This window comes from Pochonia chlamydosporia, chromosome 4 (assembly GCF_001653235.2).
Source record: "Pochonia chlamydosporia 170 chromosome 4, whole genome shotgun sequence".
In the NCBI taxonomy this organism is placed as follows: domain Eukaryota; kingdom Fungi; phylum Ascomycota; class Sordariomycetes; order Hypocreales; family Clavicipitaceae; genus Pochonia; species Pochonia chlamydosporia.
Genome location: NC_035793.1, coordinates 1,271,012 through 1,289,136, shown reverse-complemented (window position 1 = coordinate 1,289,136; position 18,125 = coordinate 1,271,012). Strand labels below are relative to the sequence as shown.

Here is an 18,125-nt window from a genome sequence, read left to right as displayed (position 1 = left end):
AGATTAAAAAGAGAGCTTGTACTTCCTTAGAATGGCCTGGTCAGCAGATGCCGTTCGTAAAGCTGGGCGGTTGTGAGGTGTTCCGGTCGGAGCTTCGAGCGAAGAGCTTCAAGCTTCTTGGTTCAAGCCTCACGTGATTAGGCGCTAGATTCGCGTCATGTCCTTTTCGTCAAAAGTTTAACCACTCCAACCCATATTTGATGCTGGGCGTGCTTTATTACGATGATATCTAGTTTAAGAGCTCTCATTCTTTCAAAAGTTGACGCAAACATGTTGTAAATGTGTCAATAAACTATCAACTTGGTCGTTTCTCATAAGGCCACTGTGGGCACCTGCAACAAAATGGTATACATAGACTCCATATTTTATTCCTTGTTTCCTCGCGCGCCAACTCATTACCAGCATCAAGCTGTTAAAGCGATATCTAGAACGCTGCTGCGCCCGACCAGCAGGTCGCCTCTCAGTGCTGCCCCAAATGAGCCCGTCTAGCTGGTACCGGTGGTGGAGGGGGCTTCTTTGCTCTATTCACGGGTGGAGGAGGAGGAGGAGCCTTTTTGGTTTCATGCCCGCTAGTGATCCGAGAAAGACTGTCGTAGCTGGTAGCGGAACTCGCACTACGATTGCCCCATCCAACACTTCCATCGCCACTGCCAGTTGATTCATCGTCTCGGAATACGTCTTCTGAGTGGTTGGTGTGGGAACTCGTCTCAGTGGCCGTACGGGCCAGGGATGGTACTCTAGCGCCTGCCGATGCTAACGGAGTTCGTGCTCCAAATGTAGCTGCTCGGACGAATGATTGCCGTGGATCTTGAGACGGTGCTGGCAGAGGAGGGGGAGGTGCGGCTTGGGAGCTTGCCAAGCGTCGGATCGGGAGTCTTTCTGTCGGGCTCAGTTGCTCTGAAGAAACTTGCCTCGTATTGTGCCAAGACCGAGAGGTATTGGAACGAACGCGGGACATGCGAGCGTCTTCCATGACTGGAGAATCTGATCGACCACCCTCAACAATTGACTGACGAACACGTCGAAGTTCCTCGGCAGCTCTTTCGTGGTAATTGAGCTGGGCCTCAAGGAATGAGTTAAGTGCATTAATCGACTCCGCCTCGGCGTCTTGAATGTCCTGCATACGACGCATGACGTCCTCACTAGCATCGTCAAATTTTGTTCTGCTGACACGCATTTCTTCCTCAATACGGAAGTCATCACGCTTAGCCTTGTGCATTTTGGCAACACTAGTATCGTAGGCGAGACGCCGGCCTTCAAGCCTCTTGCGAGCGGCCTAGAAATTCGGACAGTTAGTAAAAGAGGATTGTATACACGACCATGTTGTCGGTCGCAGCTGAAGGGGGTGAAGCGTACTTGATACTCTTTCATCATGGCGACATTGCGGTCCAGATGGTGGAGCCAATTGGCATTGACATCCTCTGCGTAGTTGCTGTGAAGATTGGAAATGCGCTCGTTGGCTCGGCCAACAGCTGCAAGAGAGTTGCCAAATTCTGACTCTGGCTCAAAATCGTTACCATGGGCTACCATGGCACGACCGAGGACGGTGGTTGGCGTCGATCTGCTCTTGTCTTCAGATGCATCACATCGACGAGAGATCCATTTGGAGTAAGCGGTAGTCGCTTTGTGTAGGCTTTCCATTCCTATAATCCCAATTGTGTTAGAGGCATGAGCAAGCGAGTTTGGGGATGCATTGGGGCACAACAAACCATCCTGGCGAAGCGTCATCTCGGCTTCTAACCTCTGGAACTCGTCTGAATGTGTAGTTTTGGCTTCTGAGCCCATCTTTTCACCAGCCCATTGGACGGCGCGGTCCAACTTCTTGGCGAACGACATGATTGCTGTGTGACTGTGTACCGTGATTTAGATATCGAGATTCAGGTGAGTGTGTTTTCCCAGAGCAATGAACCACTATGAAGGGAAGAAATCCCTAATTTATCTACACCGAATCGCTGTAGGGGAAGAGAATGGAACTAAAAACGATTGTCTGAAGATGTAAGATGTCGGGCAGTGGAGGTTGGCAGCTTGATAAATGTCTGGTGGCGAAACGAGCGACTTGAGTTGGTGGAAGTGGTTGGGGTATTGGCAGGTGGCGGCAAGGGACGGGGATAAAGAAGCAAGAAGGGAAGGCGAAAGAGGACCAGACTGGACTGGAGCAATCAGGGTACATGTACCTGGAATGGTTGGATGGAAGCATCGACAGATATGAAGACACTCTCTGTCTGGTACAATCGGGCCGCACAGTACATGAACAGGGACAAGGACATGGTACAATGAAAGGGCGGCAGTGAGCATTCATTCAACCAGCCATTTTCAATGCCTTTGACGACCTTCGTGTGAAACGAGGTGGAGAAGAAACCACAGTGTGGAATATTGAAGAGTAACCGAACTCTGAAGACTGGAAGCGTGAACATGGACATCGGGAAGCTTTGTGCAGGCTGGGGAAAGACCGAAACAGATTGCCTGGATTGACTGGAGCTCAACGTTTGATCCAGGCACAGGCACCGACACACACCTTGACTTGACACTACCAAAGCACAGGCCCAGGGGCACAACATTGAACGCAACCAACACAACTTTTGATGTGGGACATCCAGAACATCCACAACATCCAGTCCTTGTCTTCACATCGAGCTCGAATTCGTCCAAGTGCAACAGCAATGTTGAACCAAGCATTGACTAGGGCAACAGGGCTCCAGTTAAGTGACAGGGGCCCCACCCCCCTGTAACCGCCACATACCAGTGGAACAGCCAGTGGATGTCAACTGGTTGCTTGGGAGCTGCCATTTTTAGCGACCGTTGGCTGCTAGCCACAGGTTTTCCGCTCAACTGTCAAGTCAAATTCAATGCTCACCAATCTTCAATCGACTGGACCCCTCAAGTCTGCCCACGCAAAACGGCCCTCCGTCCCCGTCACCCCATCAAAGTCCCACGATGGACTGGCGCCAACATCGAAAGATGTCAATGGCCCATAACGGCGGGTGGGTGCATTCGACATCTGGACCGTCGAGTCAACGGGAGCCACTCAACTAAAGTTCATTTGGCTGCATGAGTCTGGTCCATGTCTGGTTGGGAGGGTCTCGTGTGGCCGCGCGTGCGTGCTCTGGAAGCGTTTCGCTCAAGTCCATGTTTGGCATCAGGGCAATTGACCCGTAACCACTGGCTAACAAGGTCCAGAATCATTCGCTCCCGCCAACGGTTTGGTTCGGAGTTCATGGCGTGCTGTGTCAAGTGCTGGCGCCCTGGATATTGAGCGTTATACGAGCCTCTCACAGCCACCGATCCATAATTATCCCACAATGAGGTCGACACAGTATGGAGTACGCAATGCAGTTTCGCGGCAAGACATGGCTCTACGGAGAACACACGGAAGGCATGAGACGAGCTGCTAGCCTGTTGCTTTGTGACAGAAAGCAGCATTTGGTTGTCCCGTGCCGAGACTCCTGGCGATACGTGCAATATTGATTGACTTGGCGCCCAGATCTACGACCGGGGAGAACATTGAAGCTGGGACTTGGGCTCGCCCGCTGCCTTGGCTTCTCTTCTTTCCTTTTGATGTTCCACAACATGGGCATACCAATTTTACGAATTGATCTGAGAAAAGAAAAGGGAAAACACAATTGTCTTGCCAACTCCTCACGACCCCTTGGATTTGATAGATTGGAAGGGCAATGGCTTTGAATGGGTCTTGGATTGTGGGTCTGGACTCTGCACTCCATTCTCCATGCCTGGGACTCTCGAGATGCACAGTTGTAGATCATTCATCGCCACCAACAGGAGGGTTACGACTCCTTTAAAGTGCATATTTGCCTTTTGGGAACTGCCGATCCAATTACCTGGCTGTGGCAGATTAAAGTCCAAGCCGGACAAGGCACTCCTCGTATTCATCACACGCCAGATACAGAGCAGAATGTCGCAGCATCGGACGCACATTGACGACATCTGGACAATCTGGTCCAAAATCTGGTGCAGAGGCTGCAACAAGCAGTGGACCTGTATTTATTGAATTCTGACCGCAAACAGGCTAGCGTTTCGGAGAGATCCTTCCTCCAATTCTCTCCATTTTGAGCCTTTGAGTCGCTGGATGGCATACAGACAACGACTTGACCTGCCGGTGTGGTGAGGTTGCTGCACTGTCAATTTTGACGTCGATGAAATCGAACCTGACCTGTCCTCAATGCTTTTCAACAGCGCTACTCAGTGACACAATGCACGGCTCTTTGTAGCTTTATCAAAGACCACCCCCATTGGTGGCGATTCAATCTGTGGAATGGCAATCTCAACACATTTGGTGATGCTAAGCCGTGTTCATTCCATCTTTTGTTTCTGCCAGCTTCACATCCACTACACTCAAGGTGTCACCAAGTGAAACCAGATACCGGAAACAACACACTCCGTCCGACACATCACGCGAACCCTTGCTCGATTCGGCACCGGCACATTGAAAGAAACTGTTTACACTCACCATAGGCATAGACTTTCCCTGCGGCTCAGACCCTTGGACAAGGCGAAACACGAAACATACAGTGAACGACACCAACCAAAGTAAACGAGATGTGAGGTCTTTTTAACAAAAGCTACAGGTGCTATGGACAGGTCTATTCAAAATTCGCATACCAATTCCAGTACATATTCCCTTTGATCCTTGGGCTCGACATTGCCCTAACCGCATAAAAGATGAGCAATCTGTGGTGACTATACACAACCAAACTTCCAGAGATATCCCGACCGTTACTTATTTGGGAGGAGCACCAAAGTAGACGGTCAAGGTATCTGGGCGACCGGACGAGACGACGCCAGAGGCATTCTCCCCATCAGGATTGACATCATCGTACGGGAAGGCGTATCCCTTACCATCGACCTCGTGCAGATGAACAAGGCGGCTGTAGTGGTTGGTTGGCTCCTCCTTGTAGTAGCCAGAGGCTTTAAGTTTTGGCTGGACATTGCCGTCCTTAACCAGCAAAGTAGATCGGTGAAAGGCAGCGCATAGACGAGCAATGACAGCCAAGTGCACCTGGTTTTCTCCGCCCGTCTTACCAAAGGTACCGCTGTCGCAGCCCCAGATATCTCCGGCAGTGGGCTTGTTATAGGGCTTGTTATCGCCGTCACAGGACATTTGAGCGCCCTTGACTCGGCAATTGACTTTCTTGGCGGACATCTGAGTATCAATGACAAGAGGGCTGCTGCTGTACTTGCTCCAGACCTTGTCGACGTATCCCTGCCAGTAGTTCTTGAAGTCGGCAGGCTTAACCACATTGTAGTTTTGGGGAGACAGGACGCGAATCGGCGCACCAGACTTGTTCGCAATACACATGGCCTTCCAGTTGCGGCCATCCTTCTTGGACTGGGCTGACAAGCCATTGCAAATGGCTGTCACGGCGTTGCTGTCCAAGCCCTTGGTCAGCTGCTTGGGGGTGCCATCCTTGGCGGACAGTGACATGCTGAGAATGAAGCCAACGAAATCAACATAGCTAATGTTTGCATAGATAGCTCCTTCCTTGGTGTAGGTGAACTCAACGAAACCCCAGTTGGTTTCAACACTTGGGTCCTTCAAGTTTGCAACGGAGGGTTGAACCAGTCCATCACCGCCGGGGATCTTGACCATGAAAAACTTCAGCTGGCCAGCAGCAAAGTAGACACGGCCAGAGTGGATGGGAATAGGCAGGCTGATCTTGAAGGTTTGACCACGGCCAGGCAAGTTGATGGCAATGTCATTGTTGTTAATCTCGACCGGGACGGCAGAACCCCGTGAACTGGGGTATAAAAGGCTGCCGTCGGATTTGACGAAAACGACCTTTCCGTTGCCATCTAGGCCTGCGATGTATGCCTTGACTGCGCCGCCGCCAAAGTTGTTGACTAGATTGAATGGCAACTTCGCAGCAGCTACTCCAAAGTCTGCCTCGCTGACTGTTGCTGTCTCGTCACTGTGATACGTGCCGTTGAGCATATTCTCCTTTCCAATGACGACATCTTCGGCACCGCCAGCATTGGCAATGGTGAAACCCTCGTCAACCGCCCTTGCTAGGAGCGGCGAGGGGGTAGCTGAAGCTGCCCCCAAGAGGACGGTAATCAGTGATAGAACGCGCATTGTAATGTAATGGCCGCGAAACTTTGATAGTAGCTTGGACAAGAAGCTGTCCAGAAGTTGCTGGCTTGCGATTGTTGACAATTCGAAACGACTTCGAAATCTGAGGGACGCAACTTGATATATATACAAACTCCATAACGATATCCTGTGACCATATACCTACCTGCCTCTCGGCATACCGCAGTGTCAAGCATAGTCACGCTGATGTAAATGCAGGCCCAAGCACCGAAACAGGAAAGTCAAATCATCGGTAAAAGGCGGATTTCTCTAGCACCGGGATTCCTTCGGTCAAAGCCCAGTGGGATGGATGGAAGCTTCTTGTGGTATACCCAAAGATCTCTGGGCATATGCGAGTCGGTCTTCAACAGCTTCGTTGAGTCACTTCTAACTATTCGTCCTGCTGCTCCGTAGAGTCTAGCGTACTCGCCGTGTGAGGAGAACATCTACCACGTAGCATACTCCGTCTATTCCGGTACGTCCCAGCCAACGTCATCATGGATCTTCCAGAAACTAATGTATGCCAGAAGTCAAGGTCCGTGTGGCATTCCATCAAAACGCGTTGAAGATCCATCACCATTGGCCATTTTGTAACTTGGCAATGGCACATGATCCACGACCTGGCCTGAATGACGGTCCCCTTCCTCCACTGGCGTCTCCGAAGTTGTGACAACTCAAATATTCTTGGCAGATTAACTTATTATCCAGTGATATAGACCCATTGACACGTAATTAGGGCTCTTCAACTCGAGCTGTTGCAGAGTTCTGCGCAAATCGCGGCATCTACACCTCCGCATGACTGCCGGAGATGAACAAGCAACGGCATACTCCTTGTAACTCGGTGAAATAATAAGGTTGAATAGTCCAAATCACTGCTCCTCATGGATTCGTACAAGAGATCATGACGAATTCACCGGCATAGTAACATATATTCATCCTCTAGAGACATGGTGTCCAAATATCCTAGCATGTAACCAATGGTTGGTTCCTGGAATCAAAGGATCACAGAGGCAATCCAGGGCTGTTTCCCATGGCGTAGCATCCTTTTGCTCCTGGAGTAGGGTAGTCGACATGCCTAGTATTACCAGTGGGTGGTACTCTCTAACATGTGAGCTCACTCCAAGAGAGCAATTACCAACTCATAGAGTAGTTCTCAACTTCTTTTGATTGGTAACTCCGGACTTTGTGATGAAAGGCTCAGTCCATTTCCATGCCTCATATGCATCACGCTCTAGTTCAAACGGCACACCGCTCAATTTTGGAGTCGAGTCAGCCAACATCAAGAACACGATCAGCCTACACTCAACCGTGAACATCGGCTCACTTACATTCCTATACCCTAGAATCCCCGTGCACGTGTCACAATTGCTAAGCACTTTCCCGGATGCTGACCCGTTTCTCAGCGCACTCCACTCGGCGAATTTTCCCACCCACGAGGACAAGAAGGCTGCACGCCATCCACGTTGCGTCGCAGCACTAGTTGGAGACACAATGTGGCTGCACGGCAAAAACGACGAATCAACATCGAAACAGAGGTTGTCGTCCTGGTGGAATGTAGCTGTAGATGTTTGGTGAAGTCCGCAACATTCTTAGTGTCGCGCTGGAACTAATTGTTGCTGACATACTCCGTACTGGATTGGAAGCAATTCCTTGAAGTGGTTCGAAGAATCCAATATATGAACCGTTCCATCAAATGAGGGGCTTCACCTGAATCCTATCCAATACCCCTGGCCCAGCTCTCCAATGTAGAAAGTTTATTCGGGCCTTGTGGTTGATCCCATGGGTTTGTGTAAGACGGACCCCTGGCCAAACGATCCTGCCAAACCGATGCCCACCATGGGTTCTTGTCACAACCAACAGAGATCAACAGGTACCATTCCGTCAACGAAGGCGTTCTGGTGGTCGTACGCCACAGTCTATCAACCACCCCAATGAACACAATGCCATTCATGAGAAGCTAATCCAACAGCAGATGGTAACATGGAGCATTGGCGCCTTCCTTGTTGAACGGATGAAGGGATTGATGACGAGAATCCACTTCAGTCTCACCGCTTTGTCCGCGGAACGGTCTTTGTTAGCCAAATACCTTGACTGCCCCTTGATGAATCCTTTGACTGCCTCGGTTTGTTTATGAATAGGGCCGCCGCTGCTCGCAAATTGAGCTCCTAGTTGATTTGTGTCCAGCCTAACCTTGATGCAAGTTGGGCTTAGGATGTCTCGGCATCGGCCGCTCAACTCCCGCTCCTAAGGGTCAAGCCCACGGCAGGTCTGTCAAGTGAGTCAAGCCGCACTCTAGAGCTGCTAGGCGATCTTCCCCAGCTAGCTGGTTGACATCCAGGTTTCTGGATCTACCTAATGCATGTGTTCTTTTGTGTGCGTGTGTTACCCCACGATCACTTGGCGTTTGGGGAACGGGAAGTCATGTCCATCTCTGTAGATTCATCCGAAGCCACAACGCGGCTTCCGCGGCGCAGTAGGTGTGAAACGTGACCAGACTTGCTGAAAGCCATTGCGAAATCCGACGGTTAGTTGTTGACTCGTGATGTAGGTCCGATCAAGAAGAGAGGCGGCAGTTGCATGACCAGGATGCCGGCTGCAAGCACAATAGCTCCATTCACGTCTGTCCTATCCTACCTGGCAGTGCAAGACCACGTTGTTCATGACTTCACCATAAGCTATTCGGCTTCGCCCTTTGTTCGCCCAACCACAATGGCGGCTCGGACGACTCTCGTTCTGTCGAACCACTCAAACAGCCTCCCGGCGAGTTTGTAGCCGCCCAACGAAATGCCGTACTGACTCAGTGCAGCTTCCTGCCTTTTCAGGAACCCTGAAACGCCAGAAAACACATGATCCGAAATGTCACAAATCTCAATATGTGCCGAGTCATAACCGCACTCAACCAACTGCTCTCTATACTGGGTCTCTGTCAGGAAGGTATACAGAGGACAGCCCATGATGACTCCAACCAGCCTCACCAGCAGGGTGTTCCATCTAGACGCCTCCTCATCTAAAATCAAATCGAAAGCCATGAGTTGTGCGTCCAATGACTTAGCAGCAAGCTTGAATGTCGGGCGTCTAGATGGTGAGAAGTAATATAGACAATCCAAAGCCATGAGCCAGCGTTCAGTGAAATTTTCGGCCACGAGGCTATCCACGGACATGCGAATTGGCCTACCCCATGTTTCGGGCTTTGCTGCATTGGCACAAAACAACTTGAACGAGTCATGGGACAGTCCAGCCGCGTCTCCTTGATTGCCAAGTGCAAGTGTTCTGTCGACTTTTCTCTGTGCAGTTTGAAGCTGCGCTGCATCTAATGTAAGGCCCACGTAGCGAAATTGTGACCTTTTTGCTGCGCTGACCAACTCGGCCAGCGCAATAGGCTGATCGCCGCAGCCAAATCCCAAATCTAGCACTGCAACAGACTTATCATCAGTTACCGAGCCGGAATTTACGCACAGCCCGGCCGCTTTTAGCATCTTTTCTAAAAGAGCACGCGTTGCTTCGTCAAAATGTTCAATTGGCTGTCCATCATTCGTTTTCCTGGCCACGCATCAGATTTGGTTTGACTAGCATGATGAGAACTGATGTCTTCTGAGCTTGAGGGTGGGTGCTTCTTACCAAAATCCCAGGTTCATCCACATGGAGCTTATGGGGGTTCTGAGATTAAGTTTCCAGTGGCCGAGGGAGTAGACGTCGCTAGTACGGAGAAAAATGAAGGTACTGAAGGATAGGAGGGCGACTGCGATGACAGAGCCGGCAACAATGCCGAGGATGAAGTCCCTTGGAGAGAAGGGGTCGGACATGGCTTCAACGTTCTGTTACATGGCCTGAGATGGATTAACAATAGTGTTTGCGCCTGCTGACGAGCAAACTATGATGATAATGAGATTAGTATGGAGGAAAGCCACGAGGCTTGAGTGTGGATGGTTGAAGGTCCATGTCGTCCAGGCTGGAGGTCAAGTGCTCCAGCCACCTTCCAAAGTTCCTCAGCCTCGGGTGGCTCTGCCCTGTTTTGGAGGCACCAGCAATCTGCCACTTAAAAGGTCAATTATGACCTCCTAGCATCCCACACTGGACAAATATTACATTGTTTTAAGTGGTTCATGCGGAGCAGAGAACCTAGCAGCCAACTTAACGTAGATTTGCCAACAGCAAAATTAACTGCAGGTACAGCGTCAGCCATTGAGTGTATATGATCAAGCTTGATAGTCAGGTACCGACTGACATGATTGGATGATGGTTGTCTGGAGGCCATCAGTACTACTGTATGACGCCACTCCGTCTCAACCTGCGAATACTCCATGCCGAGCTATCACAAAATATGCTTGTATTAATAACTGGAAGGCCTGCCTCCCTTTTGGAAGATTTATCGCCAAGGCATACTGGCTGCCTCAACCATTACGGTCGCGATTTATCATCAGGTGCTCTTCTCTGGTGCAAAGACTCAAAACAGGTCGGAACGGCCAGTGCTCCACCAATAGGCGCGGACGAGGCTTGAAAACGGCACTGGGGTCCAATGTCAAATTTGGGTGCAAGAGCGAATGCGAGGTTTCTCTGGCGATGATGGGCATTTCAAACACATTCATTGAACCCAATGCAGAGCCCGCAGTACACAGTCATATTCCCAGTTACCAGTTGACACTTATGTTGGGAAGACATTTCCTTCCAAACAAAGGAAAAATGCTGAAATTTGAATGAACCTGCTAGGTTTGCAATCCACAAACATTTTGTACTCTACCGTCAGTGCCTTTGCACGTCCGATCTGAAAGGAAAATGTCACCAGACGTCAAAATGCACCAGACTCCATGTCCGTAATCGAAAAAGTTGTTGAGTTATCAAGGCGTCGGACCGGAGTCAACTTTGAGTCTAGTCGGCAGATGAATTGGGCCGTGTGGCAAACGGGACCTCCCTGAGCCAATTGACTTTTGGGCCCTGTGGCTTTGCCTCGGCGCAACGCATTTCTTTTGATCCGACCATGTCTTGAGACGTCCAACGATCGGCTTGGCGACGAGATCTTCTCCAACGGACGTGGCTAAAAATTACAGTGATAAAAGTCAAAGAAGCAGAGGTAAAACAGGAATAAAATCAAGCAAGTCCTAAAAATCTTCGCTCAGAGGTACATGAGCGACGGCACTGCTGAGTACGAACGAACCTTGAAGCTGTTTGATATTATCTGAAGCACGTTTCGTCTGACGTTGGAAATGCAAAGCCAAGAAGTCAAGTTTACTAAAGTAGCGCCATGAGCATTATTGTGGGTCGACGCACGCCAAATAGAGCCCTCTGGTACTTAACTTGACCAGGTATTTATACCAGTTGACGCCATACATATGTACAGTAGCTCAGGAAGATTAATCTGTAAAGTTGGGAGCCCGTGCGTGCCCGACCAGACGTTTCACGGACGGATCACATCGTCGTTGAATTCTCAACTCGCCATCTCGGCCGTCGAGTCGACTCAACTGATCTTATACAACATCCCATCGCAACCCAAAAATACTCCATTGAAAACGGAGTAGAACCCTGACAAAGACATGAACCAACACCCACTGCACAGCCAGTCAGCTCACCCAGCTCCCAGTCGCAAATCCCGCGTTGCAATCATTGGATCTGGATTGGCTGGCCTTACCACCGCATACCTGGTCAACCATGATGACCTCAAGCGCTATGAGGTAACGCTTTTCGAGCAGGTACGTAGTGCGGCCCTTGAAATGTTCCCTGTCTGGTGCGTGTCTGACCAGAAGTCATGTCAGCTAACAAAGTCTGGTTGTGAACCCTGCAGGCCGATTCCCTATCCCTCGATGCGGCATCTGTGACAGTCGAAAACACAAAAACGGGCAACGCTGAGCGAGTGGATGTTCCGCCACGCAGCTTCTGCAGAGGCTATTACAACAACCTGTGTCGCATGTACGACTATCTGGGCATTGCGTTCCAACCAATTCGCCTCATTTGGGTCTACACCAAGACATCTGCGACAGCGCAGCACCCCGGCCATGCTCCCACGGCGGAAGATGCAGACGCCATGCCGGGCAGCTACTTTGTCTACGGCAGAAGACTGCACGAAATGCTGCTGCTCTCGCCTAGTTTCTGGGGCAGCTCTTTCAAGCAGATACTGCAGACCTTTTACCTAGCTGTTTGCCACATCTGGTTTTTTGCCGCCTGTCTTCTTCTCCAGCCGCTTGCGAGCAGCCCGAGCGAGAACTCTGCAGCCGCGAAAAGGTTACACAATTGCGAGTCATTCGGGGAGTACCTCGAGAGAATACGGCTGCCACGACAATATGTGACTTACTACCTACTCCCCGTGCTGAGCGTCATCTGCAGCTGCTCCCACGCAGAAATGATGGATTTTCCAGCAAGTGATGTCACTGCCTTCATGATGGGCTCCTTCTTGCAGAGAACGTATGTTAGTCGGGGTGGTATTAACAAGGTTCAATCGATGCTGTCGAAAGGAATCCAAAATATTCGGCTAAATACCCGAGTCACCAAGGTACAACGAGTCGACGAAGGAGTACTGGTGTGTTGGGAAAGCAGAAAAGGCGAAAAAGTCACCACTTCAGAGGAGATTTTTGATCGGGTGGTGCTTGCGGTATCGCCAAACGTCGCAGCCGCCATCTTTAGCCCATCCAAAGCACTTCTAAGCGCGATTCCAACAGTTCCCGTAACAACATCAATCACTGCCCCGCCCTCCGCAGGAATATCATTAAAGCATGAAACTGGACCTGTCCCGTCTGGGGAATGCTCGTATCACAGTGGCAGGCCCCAGGTGATGGAATTTAGAACTACTTTCTCTGACAAGTCCGCACGATCCGAGTCCTTTCATTTTCTGCCCAGCGGAATGGTGGTCAGATCAAGCCCGTGTGATCTGACCGCAGAGTCGAAGGGGAAGTTGAAGGTATCAAAATTCACCAGAACACTGCGGACCACGCAGAGCAGAAGTACAGTACAAAGAATTATGCGTATAGACAAACCGGCATATAACAGCGAATTGCAGTGGGAGAATGGTGCTGGCACCGAAACCTGGGTAAACGGAAAGGATAATGTGTGGATAACAGGCTCTTGGTGCTGGGATGGCCTAGTTCTGTTGGAGGGATGTGTCGTCTCTGCAATGAAGGTCGCCAGGGACTTTGGAGTCAGTGTTCCATGGGATGAGGAGTAATAGCGGTCGGGCATATGTACGAAGTATGACGTCTGAGTAATAATGAGTATTATAGAGATGAGTGTGTCCACCAGTGGTGGTTAATTGAAGATATCCCGAAATTCATCCTATCAGTAGTTGAGAAGAACCCCCTTTTATTTTGTCTGTCTTATTCCGATGACTTTGGACCGGTTTGGCATTGCTTGTTGTGGAGATTGGATACCGGTTCTGTCTCTGCAGCTGATGGGAATGTACAGATCAAGCTTCATTCTTGGTGCGAAGTGGAAGTCTGGGTCGCTGGTGTAGTAATATCGCTGACGTAGTAATATGGACTAAATCATAGGAATCGCAAGGCTTACTTACTACAGGGAACTTTCCTCGTCAGATATCACAACCAGGGTGTCTTGTTCGAGGGCTTGGGTCCTCATCTGCGCAATGCGTAGCAAGTAGTAGATGAGGGGCAAACGGAGAAAAAATGAAACATGTCTCCTAAGAAAACTTTGTGCGAATTTATCTAATTTCTGAAAAGGATAGTTCTGAGGTTCGTTGGCGAGGATATTAACTCAACCACACGACATATACCCTAAGTTTGCGGGGGCACATGGAAATCACAGACAGCATCTGGACTTAGAAGGCCGCTTAGGGCCAGGTTCAAAACGAGTCGGTTACGGCCGCAGCACGAGCAAAGGTGTCACGCGAAATTGGAGTAACTACACTCGGGAAAATGGTAGGAAGGCTCCAGAATTAGCATGGGCACCGGTTGCCCATGGCCAAACATGTATAGTTGATATATCATTTACCGTGCAGATCGGAGCTGATGCTTTCGCCTGAGCGTCTTGACACCGAATTACAGATATGTCTTGTCAGATTATATCTAAGACTAGTGGCCTGGGTTTCATCGGCAGCGAAAAGCCGATGTCGATGATCCGGTGGAGCTATGAATTCTACAAACGAGAAACAAACTCGCAGCTGGTTGGTCTCCGTGAGACAATTCCCATGAAACAGTCCATCGAGGAAAAAAAAAAAGGCAGCTACCTGGCTAAAGCAACAGAGTTGGCTGCCATTGTCATGTGGTGCCTTTTCGGGCTCACATCTCGTCAGGCTGTACCCGTCGTCGGCCCGTCTTACCTTGGATTTTTGGCGTACGACACAACTTGCTGCGGAGGTAAACTTTGTCTAACTGCTTTGTGTGAGAAAATACTACCTCAGTTGGCTTGGCCTGGAATCGAGGCCTTTCAGAACAATGGATGTCGGTAGCACTCGCTTTTTTTTAGACCATCTCGCTCGTCACGTCAGTAGTCCTAGCATGTCATGATATAACCTTGATTGACTAGATCTCAAGAAACATCGTGACATACCCGGAAGTGGAAAACCATCCATGCACACAGCTTTGGTCAAGTCTTGTTTTGTTCGCGTCAACCTGGGGTTACACCCATTGTCATCTGTATCGTAGGGCCCAACCCCTATCTGAATTTGATCCTTTGAAACAATACTGAGCCCCTGTAAGAGGTGCCTGGTTACTGTCTCACCTGCTACTCCGTTGTGTGACATCACCCGGCCCAATGTTGCACACTGGACATTTTGCATGTTGGACCGGACGGCATGCGAAAGCTCCAACTTCCGCTTTGGGTCTGTAATGCAAGATTTCTTGTCCGTGCTCACTTTCCCTCCTTGCACCCTGCCTTCAAAAGCTTAGAGTTAGTTTACGATTTATTCTATTCTCAGCCAACAGAAGCACATTTCTGCCACAGGAACCATTCGTCTGTTTATGGACAACAGCGGCGCCACCTCTGCCATTGTCCAGGCGGCACCAGCAATGACATAATAAGAAATGGCTTGAACAAGGCGTTTGAGCAACCACATGGAGATGGAAAGAGATGGCATACCATCCAGAGACCCCATTTGCCCATTGAATTTGAAGGTGTGGCGGGTGGTGCGCTTCCTCCGCGACGGCGCTTTTTGTCTCATCTCCAAATTCAGCGTGTGGCCTCGTGATTGGTTCCCCCAACTTTAAACCATCAACCGGTGGAGACAGATTTGGTCAACTGGCACACTTTTGGTACACTTTTGGGTCAAGGGACCGCGTTTCCCCGCATGAAAGCAGATCATAAGAGAGCACTTGAGATGTCCGGCTTTTCTCAAGACGAATAGGACTGCTTCCCCTTGCAATTCAATCCATGAACCGTAGGGTTGCACCGGGGTGAACCACAGGTGCATCACGCGGCCCCGACGCTTCTTCTTCTTGTCAGTCTGGTCCAAGTTCCCTTGCTTTTGCCTTGCTTTTGCATATAGACTGTTGTTGGTCCTTGTCAAGTACTTTTCGGTCCGTTACACCGCTTGTGCCGTGCGCTTTTCGCGACGGGCAATCCCATCGAAACCCTGCCTGTGCCCTTTCCTTTCATGTCGCCGGCCGATGAAACTTTGTAATTTTCGGTTATGCCAGTAGCTGTTTTGGTTCCATCCCGGTATGTCTTTGGGCCGGAATCTGGTTCGTGATTCGTGCCTGGCAGTTCCAGGTCTCACGCGGGGGAAAAGCAAACAGTGAACATGGATGGTGAGTGCGACATCATATAAGTTGTTGATCACCGCGAGGTTGATCTTTCTCTGCGGAGAGAGTGAAACAAGTTTCTTCTACGTGTTACAGCCCGTCCCAAGTAGCCGTATAGTTTATTTGCAACAATGAGACTGACGAAACGTTTCCTAGCCGCTCAGGTTCCTCTAGGTGCGCTGTTCGGAGCAGCATCAGCTAGAACACGTAAGTACATACACGTAATAAAGGACCAACAAAACGTTCCAGGGATCGGCATGTCATTGACCAACTTTCTTGTAGTCCAACCGTGGCATTATGCTCCCCTTCCACTCGGAGTCGTCAAGCCTACTGGCTGGTTGCAAGGGGAGAACCAGGCAATGGCCGATGGGCTTTTTGGCCATGAACACGATTTTTACATTTTTGTAAATGAGTCAAGCTGGCTGAACAAACCGGGCACTGGAGGTGTTGAATACAGCAATCTCAATGAAGCGTTGCCGTATTGGTTCAACTCCATTGTGCCCATGGCATATACCCTTGATAATGACAGACTCAAGGGCCAGGCACACGCTGTTGCCAAATCAGTTCTAGGATGGCAGGCTAATGACGGCTGGATTGGTCCTGAAGTTGGGCAGTTCAGAAACTTTTGGGCTCGGACACCCATGTTTCTTGGTCTGATTCAGCTGGTTGAAGCAGACAAGTCGTGGGAGAAGCAAGTCGTTGACAGCCTGCAGCGCTTCATGGTCCTGGCAAACAAGATGCTGAAAAATAACAGCGAGGGATTCACAAGATGCGATGGCGCCGTCGACTGTACATGGGGCCAGGCTCGTATCCACGATCTCATCATCACGATTCAGTGGCTCCTTGAAAACTACCCCTCAAAGCAAGACGCACTCTTGTGGGAGAATATGGATATGTTCACCGCCCAGAACAAGTACAAATGGGACGTATGGTATACCGAGTCTACATATCCCAAGGTCGTGAAGCCAACCAATGAGTTGGCACCGTACATCCATGGTGTAAATGTTGGACAAGGTAGGTTGAATTATGCCGTGCTAGCTTCCCCAACACTCGCTAACACTGTTCAGGTCTCAAGGCACCGTCCGTTATATATCGCATCAACGGCACCAGGAGCCTGATTCAAAAGAGCAACGATGCCGTTGACTGGGCGTTTAAATATCATGGCTCAGCCTCGGGGACTATTCTTGCGGATGAGCATCAAACTGGATTGCAGCCATACATGGGGGCTGAATTATGCACAGCCGTCGAAACCAGCTACTCGTTGGCGTATCTCTATCAGATTCTGGGAAGCAACTCCTTTGCTGACCGAGCTGAGCGCACCATATTCAACTCTTTCCCTGTCATGATGACTGGCGACAAATGGGCACACCAGTATATGGCCCAGTCAAACCAGCCTTGGGCTATCAACACCACCAAACCAGACGGAAACACGCCTCCCGTATTCACAACGGCCAACAACGGCGTCTCAACGACTTTTGGAATGGAACCACTCTACCCGTGCTGCACCGTGAACCATGGACAAGGCTACCCCAAGTTCATTTCAAACAGTTGGGTCGCCGTCGGCAAAAAGGGTATCGGCCACGCCCTCCTCAGCCCATCCAAGGTTTCTACAACCGTCAATGGCGGAGCCGTCACCATCACTTGTGACACAAAGTACCCCTTCGACATGACCCTGACATATGCCGTCAACGCAAAGAGCGACTTTGACTTTTACCTCCGCGTTCCAGACTGGGCCAACAGCTTCACCATCACGGCTAAACGCGACGCAGAAACAGTTTCAGACGTCGTAGAGGGCAAGAATCAGCGAGGCATGCAGAAGATTTCGCTCAAGGCTGGAACCACCAATGTCAAATATGTCATCGCCACTCAGATCCGCACAGAAGCTCGCTCCGGCGACACCGTTGCCGTCTTCTTCGGCAATATGCTCTACGCTCTTGATGTGGGCTTCTCACAAACCTCTTCTTATCCCCACGCCTACAACAACCCTAAGGGTCCTGGGTTGGACTACCTTCCGTTTAAACAACTTCGTGACTACTACATCAAGAGCACCAAGCCCTGGAATGTCGCCATCGACCCCTCGACGCTGAAGTACAACGGTGCTGATGGCCAGCAGCTCAAGGACCCGATCTTTGAACATGGCGCGCCGCCTAACTTCATGACCGTGCAGGGCTGTGAGATCAAATGGGGCTTGTACATGGATACGACGCCCGACTGGCCACCTGCTGATAGAAAATGCACTGGGGAGAGGAAGACTTATAGACTGATACCATTTGGAGCCGCCAAGGTACACATGTCGGATCTGCCTGTTGTTAAGTTTTAGTTGTGCTTGCTTTGGTCTAGCTACGATGTGTGCTTGTATGTAT

The 18,125-nt window shown here is 50.2% G+C and overlaps 6 protein-coding genes across 6 annotated transcripts; 2 read left to right on the top strand and 4 right to left on the bottom strand.

Moving 5' to 3' along the window:
• Positions 1 to 460: 460 nt before the first annotated feature.
• Positions 461 to 1,836, bottom strand: VFPPC_07806 (BAR domain-containing protein; the record flags this gene model as incomplete). Its single annotated transcript, XM_018286610.1, has 3 exons — positions 461 to 1,276; positions 1,357 to 1,643; positions 1,710 to 1,836. 3 exons carry the CDS (start codon positions 1,834 to 1,836, stop codon positions 461 to 463), a joined length of 1,230 nt encoding a protein of 409 aa, XP_018143313.1.
• Positions 1,837 to 4,735: 2,899 nt separating this feature from the next.
• VFPPC_07804 (glycoside hydrolase family 64) lies at positions 4,736 to 6,088 on the bottom strand (the record flags this gene model as incomplete). The annotated part of the gene is made up of 1 exon (XM_018286609.1): positions 4,736 to 6,088. The coding sequence occupies one exon, from the start codon at positions 6,086 to 6,088 to the stop codon at positions 4,736 to 4,738; it is 1,353 nt and encodes a 450-aa protein (XP_018143312.1).
• Positions 6,089 to 6,476: 388 nt separating this feature from the next.
• Positions 6,477 to 6,695, bottom strand: VFPPC_15997 (hypothetical protein; the record flags this gene model as incomplete). Its single annotated transcript, XM_018293750.1, has 1 exon — positions 6,477 to 6,695. The coding sequence occupies one exon, from the start codon at positions 6,693 to 6,695 to the stop codon at positions 6,477 to 6,479; it is 219 nt and encodes a 72-aa protein (XP_018143311.1).
• A 2,065-nt stretch (positions 6,696 to 8,760) lies between these two features.
• Positions 8,761 to 9,888, bottom strand: VFPPC_14310 (methyltransferase domain-containing protein; the record flags this gene model as incomplete). The annotated part of the gene is made up of 2 exons (XM_018292079.1): positions 8,761 to 9,625; positions 9,704 to 9,888. 2 exons carry the CDS (start codon positions 9,886 to 9,888, stop codon positions 8,761 to 8,763), a joined length of 1,050 nt encoding a protein of 349 aa, XP_018143310.1.
• Positions 9,889 to 11,613: 1,725 nt separating this feature from the next.
• Positions 11,614 to 13,235, top strand: VFPPC_07803 (monooxygenase; the record flags this gene model as incomplete). Its single annotated transcript, XM_018286608.1, has 2 exons — positions 11,614 to 11,769; positions 11,862 to 13,235. The coding sequence occupies 2 exons, from the start codon at positions 11,614 to 11,616 to the stop codon at positions 13,233 to 13,235; spliced, it is 1,530 nt and encodes a 509-aa protein (XP_018143309.1).
• Positions 13,236 to 15,893: 2,658 nt separating this feature from the next.
• Positions 15,894 to 18,082, top strand: VFPPC_07800 (hypothetical protein; the record flags this gene model as incomplete). The annotated part of the gene is made up of 3 exons (XM_018286607.1): positions 15,894 to 15,969; positions 16,045 to 16,776; positions 16,830 to 18,082. The coding sequence occupies 3 exons, from the start codon at positions 15,894 to 15,896 to the stop codon at positions 18,080 to 18,082; spliced, it is 2,061 nt and encodes a 686-aa protein (XP_018143308.1).
• Between the last annotated feature and the right edge of the window lie 43 nt (positions 18,083 to 18,125).